Source organism: Neospora caninum, chromosome V (genome assembly GCF_000208865.1).
Source record: "Neospora caninum Liverpool complete genome, chromosome V".
NCBI classification, from domain to species: Eukaryota; Apicomplexa; class Conoidasida; order Eucoccidiorida; family Sarcocystidae; genus Neospora; species Neospora caninum.
In genome coordinates, this window is record NC_018391.1 from 2,578,391 (window position 1) to 2,583,568 (window position 5,178).

At 55.0% G+C, this 5,178-nt stretch overlaps 1 protein-coding gene across 1 annotated transcript; it reads right to left on the bottom strand.

The window, feature by feature from the left end:
* Nucleotides 1-401: 401 nt before the first annotated feature.
* On the bottom strand, nucleotides 402-4,573 carry NCLIV_015230 (Chaperone protein dnaJ, related; the record flags this gene model as incomplete). The annotated part of the gene is made up of 8 exons (XM_003881714.1): nucleotides 402-530; nucleotides 1,359-1,491; nucleotides 1,723-1,808; nucleotides 2,079-2,155; nucleotides 2,444-2,556; nucleotides 2,950-3,041; nucleotides 3,703-3,759; nucleotides 4,148-4,573. The coding sequence occupies 8 exons, from the start codon at nucleotides 4,571-4,573 to the stop codon at nucleotides 402-404; spliced, it is 1,113 nt and encodes a 370-aa protein (XP_003881763.1).
* Between the last annotated feature and the right edge of the window lie 605 nt (nucleotides 4,574-5,178).

Here is a 5,178-nt window from a genome sequence, read left to right on the forward strand (position 1 = left end):
GCCAAGGGAGAACACTGAAAACAAAGAACCGTTTCTCTCTGAAACTGCCTGCCCTATGTAGCCCCCATCTCCCGTAAAACCTCCGTTTCCGCTGCTTCCGATGGTTTCCTCCGTTTCCAACACTTTTTTTCTGTTTCGGATGCATGCGAAATCGCACGGGAGGATTCAGAACAACACAGGACTGCCTCACTGCGGCAAATCCAACGAATGCTATCCCCATCCGGTTGATCCCGAAAGTGCCTACGCACTTTGCTGCCTCGCGTGTGTGAGTGCCCAACTGCGCCTCGTCCTTCCCATCATGGCCACTGCAAGCGCCGTCTTCATTTCTGATTGGTTTCTCGGTAAAAAAAACCCACAGAACCGAGGCCGTCTGCTTCGCAGATCGCTCACCGACAGGCCGCCTACGCATCAGAGGCATCAGACACTGGAGACGATGAACTGTTCCGGGAACGAATTTGATTGGCCCAGAGCGTCTCGCCCGTTCGCTTGTCCACAACGAGTCGTGCAGGCTCCGTCTGTGACCGAGGGACCTAAAACGAGAGGGGAAAAGAACCGAGCGAACACGCAGATAACGTCTAACATTCACAGTGCAGTAAAGGTATGCATCGGTAGCGTATCTTTGCACTGATCCACGTGTATATGCATACGCATATGCATATGTGGACCATTCGCGCCTCCGTCGATAGATAAATAAGCTATCTAGAGGCATGCATGCGTATACCTTGTTGTGCTTGTCTGAAGGGACGTGATCAGACGGGGTGTCTCTCCTTGTTTTTCCCACGAAGCAAGATGCGAAAGGAAGACAGCTGGAAGACATTACCTTGACGAGAGTCAGTTGATTCGCCGGCAAAGACGCCCTGTCGAACTGAATATTGGGGTACTGCTTCTGATAGAACTGGAGGTCAGAGAGGCAACGGAGACCGACGAGACAGCGCATCAAGCAGACGAGAAAATGAAAAAGGAGTGGCTAGAAACCGCCCGACGACCAGATATAGAATACAAACAATTTGTGGCAATCTGTGGGAGCTAGCCCATTTTTTCGTCGTCATATCGTTTCCCCAACGATGTTACCCAGAAATCTACCAGGGTACATCTCTCTATCCTCTCTCTATGAACAATCTTCGTATCTCTAGAAACTGTCGTAGCTACACTGCTATTCAAGGCATACCTATATATATACATGCGATGGAAGCACATAACGGAGAGAAACAAAAACAGGTGCATGTGCATGCAGAGATACAGTTATTCATTGGAATATATATATATATATATATGTTGATGGAGAAGAAAAGAAAGCGACTTTAGCTTCCGTCGATTTGCGCAGGGGTGAGTGTGAACTCAAGAAGACTCACACGTACCGCGTGCAGGGTGTGGGGGGCGGGAGCGTCACAGCCATCGGGGAGTCTTTCCCACTTTGCCGAGAAGGGATTGAAGAAGGCGCGAACCAGCTTGTCGCCTCGAAAGTCTTTGTCCGTGAAGTCGTCGTTTAGGCTGAATGAAACACACGGGAAGAGGAAAGGACGGCGAACGCATGAAATCGAGGGAAAGGGAGACGAATGGTCAGTTGTGGGCGAAGGCACAACACAGCGGGTTCCCGCCCGGTGCCACGAACTCGCGCAAAAGAGAAAAAGAAATCGAGGATCGTGACAGCGACGACATCAGGGCGGCGTGGAACCGAGAAGACTCCGAGACCGCGGGAGAAAACCAACACGACAGACGCACGCTGAATCGAAGGATTTCTTTCCGCGGTCGTTCATGTACGCGGCGAATCCAAAGACGACGGCCGACGTTCCAGCGATGATCCAGACCTGAAACGCGCGAAAACGCAGCCAAACGAAAGCCTTGAGTCCCGGCGCTCGAGGCGTCGAGCCTCGGCACCAAGCGTCGGGCCTCGTCGGCAGTATTTCTCCCGCCCTCGCGACCGGTCTGCTCGACGCTGCTGAAACATCGACTGCGATCCTTTCCGCCTCCTGCGTGCTTCATCCCCCCCCTGTGGCGCTCCTCGTGACCCCTAGGGTGCATGTACAACCGCGAATCTTGTCGTGAGGCACGCCTTCGACTCGACGTTTTCTTCTCACCGGGTTTATGGTGTCGACGTAGGGGAGGTCTTCGCGGATTCCAGCTGCGTAGCGCCGATAGCGTTCGCGTCTCTGTTCTGGCCAGAAGCGCGGCAGGACACATGCGCGAGGAGAAAGTTCACGTCTCTCGAGAGTGTCGTCTTCTTTCTTCGCAAATCGGCCGTGAGACGGGGGAGCGTTCAAAGCGCCAGATTCGTCAATAGAACGAGGCCCGCATGCAGTTGTGATGCTTGACATGCTCCCTGGTAGGTTTGCCTGCTCAACCTCTCGCGCGGAGGCATCGCGAACATCCCTCTGCTCTTTCGGATTCTTTCTCTCCATTTTCTTCTTTCAAACGTCTTGATCTTCGTTTGCTTTCGCCTCACCTCTTTGTTCGGCGGTCTCCTCCCAGTTCTCCTTCCATATTTTCTCTTCGGCTCGGCCACCGCGGCTAGGGTCGTGCGTCGCCGCTCCGGTTCGCCGCGGATTCCGGAAGGATCTGAGAAGAAAAGGAGAAAAAGCAAAACGACAGCACGAGAATCTACGCCAGAGCCAGTTAAGGTCAAAGGAGGGCGCGGAGGCGAGAGCCTGAAGGACGAGGAGAGACGGGAGACGCATCATGGCGTGGAGTCGCGTGCATATCAAAACAAGAACACGAGCAGAGTGGAGAGAGAAAGAGAAGAGAAACCACGTCATTGAGTGAAGTTGCCTATTTTTGTCGACGCACGAACGTTCCGACGGAAAAAAAGCTCCAGAGAAAACACAGGACAGAAACTGCCAGAGAAACACCGCATTCGTGAGCGCGATACATCCGCATCGAAAACGCGCGAGTGGAGAGGAACCCGACACGCAACAAGCCTGGAGACGCGACCGCGAAAGACAGACAACCGACCCGTCGAGTTCCTGGTCGTAGAGGGTTCTGCTCCAAGGCTTCTTCAGAGTCGCGTACGCTTGCTGAACATCTTGAAAGCGCTTAGCTGCTTCCTGGGGGAGCATGCCACACGAAGGGAGAGAACGTAAGAGAGGGGAAAAGAGCAAAACATACACGCACGCAAACGACGGCAGACACCACAGGCTCGAGCGTTGAAGTCCTTTCGGGCTCGCACGCTCTTCCTCTATTCTGGGCGAAATACATATCTCATCTCTCTCGTGTACACGTGCCGAAGTGGCTCTCTCGCCAAAAATGCCCTTCTATTCTGCCCGTGGCACTGGATACGCGTTCATCGACCTTTGTTGTGCTTTCTTTTTCTTCAAATCCGTCCATCTTTGCGTCGACTTTTTACCCCGTCCAACCGCTTCTTTCGTCGCTCGCCAACTTTTCTGCTCCTTTCTACCCTTGCAGTCTGCACAACCGCCCGGAACCTGCTGGACACTCGTCGAGATCCGTTTTTTCGATCTTTTTTGCCTCCCTTCCTTCTCGCTCTCTCGCCCTTCTCTTTCTTCCCTTGTCTTTCTCGCTCTTTTCTCCCTTGTCGGGCTTCTGGCGCCTCCTCCTCGTCCCGTATCTCCCTTGGCTTGCCCGCTCTTTTTCGACGTCTGTTCACCTCACAGACGACGCCCTCGTTATCCTTCTCCTCGGGTCTCTTCTGTCTCCTCTGTCTCCTTTCTGCGCATTCGCGGCCTCGTTTCTGCCCAGCGGACTTACGGCAGGCGTCTCGGGATTTTGGTCGGGGTGGTGGAGCTTCGCCGCCTCAATATAGGCCTGCGGCGAAACACGCATGCAGAGACGCGGACGGTGAAGAAAGTCGCGGAGACGCTGCGAGCGTCGCGAGTCGACAGAAGGCACATCCTTGTTCCCAGACGCAGAAGAGAGACAGCCGTGCAGCCGAGAGAGAGGGACAGAGAGCGTCCTTGAAAGCAGAGATAACAAACCACCAGCACGGCGAACCGCGCGGGAGACGAAACAAACACGGTTTGGCTGTGCAGGTTTGGGCGATTGCCTATGCACCGGGGGGAAGACTCTATCAACGTGCAAGGCGGCAAAACACAGAGTAGACACCTGCCGTAGGGGGATCTCCGGTTTTTGCCTCCTGTGTGGACCAAGAAGGTTGCCGCGAAGAGTCGCTTCGTTGCTACGTTCGCGCGCTCACCTTTTTGATTTCCTCTTGGGTGGCTGACCGCTTGACAGCAAGGATCTGGTAGTAGTCCTTGCCGTGGAGAAAAGGACCCTGCTTCTGTACTTCTGCGCGCTGTTTTCGGCGCTCTTCCTCGCGTTCCTTCTCTTCCCGCTTCTTCTGATTCAGCGACTCGAAAAACGCCTTTCGAGCCGCCTCCTGGCGACGGGCGTCGTCCTCCTTTCGCTTACCCCTCGAAAAACCGTAGGCGAACGTTCGCACCGACACGCAGGCAAACGGGGAGGCGCCGGAGATGGCGGACGAGAAAAAGAGGGGAGAAGCGCGCGCGCGCAAGACGCCCGGGAGCGAAGAAGGAGAAGGGCCGAGAGAAGCAGGGGAGCCGGAGAAAGAAGACGCGAAAGACCGAAAAAGGGAGGGACAGGCGTTAGGATGCGGGAGCATCTCGGCAGAACTCGACACAACTGAAGGCGCGAGGGAAAGTGGCCGAAACGAATAGGTGGAAGAGCCGCTGCTTCCAGAAGGGAACGACGAGAAAACAGGGGAGAACATGGGAGACCGTGGGCGGTCCAGACTCGCAGCGGACCGCGCGGAGGCAACACACGAAGGCTGGTCGAGCTGTGAGGAAGACAGAGAGCGAGGAAAGAAACGCTGGAAAAAGGCATGACACACCGAGAAAGAGCCGGACACAGAAGACGAAACGAATGAAGATGGGAAAGCGCGTAGATTCTCGCTTGTCTTCTCCGGTTTTCGCTTCCCTCGCAACCGGCTGCTCCCAGGCACTCCGGCGAGGTGTACATACACCCGAGATTCAGCCGCAGAGTGTGCGCAGCTGTCAGAGAGACTTGACGGCGATGTGGGTGCATGCGACAGAGGCCGAGGTTTTTTTTCTCTGAGCGAGGAATGGAGGCGCACGTTCAAATCGGGGAGAGAGAGTTTTCTCATTTTCCTAAAACCTAACGGAAAGTGCCTCTCCAGGCACACTCCTTGTGTGCCTCGAGGAGCCGCTGGAAGGGAGGACGGCATCGTGGCGGAACGAGGAGAGAGAC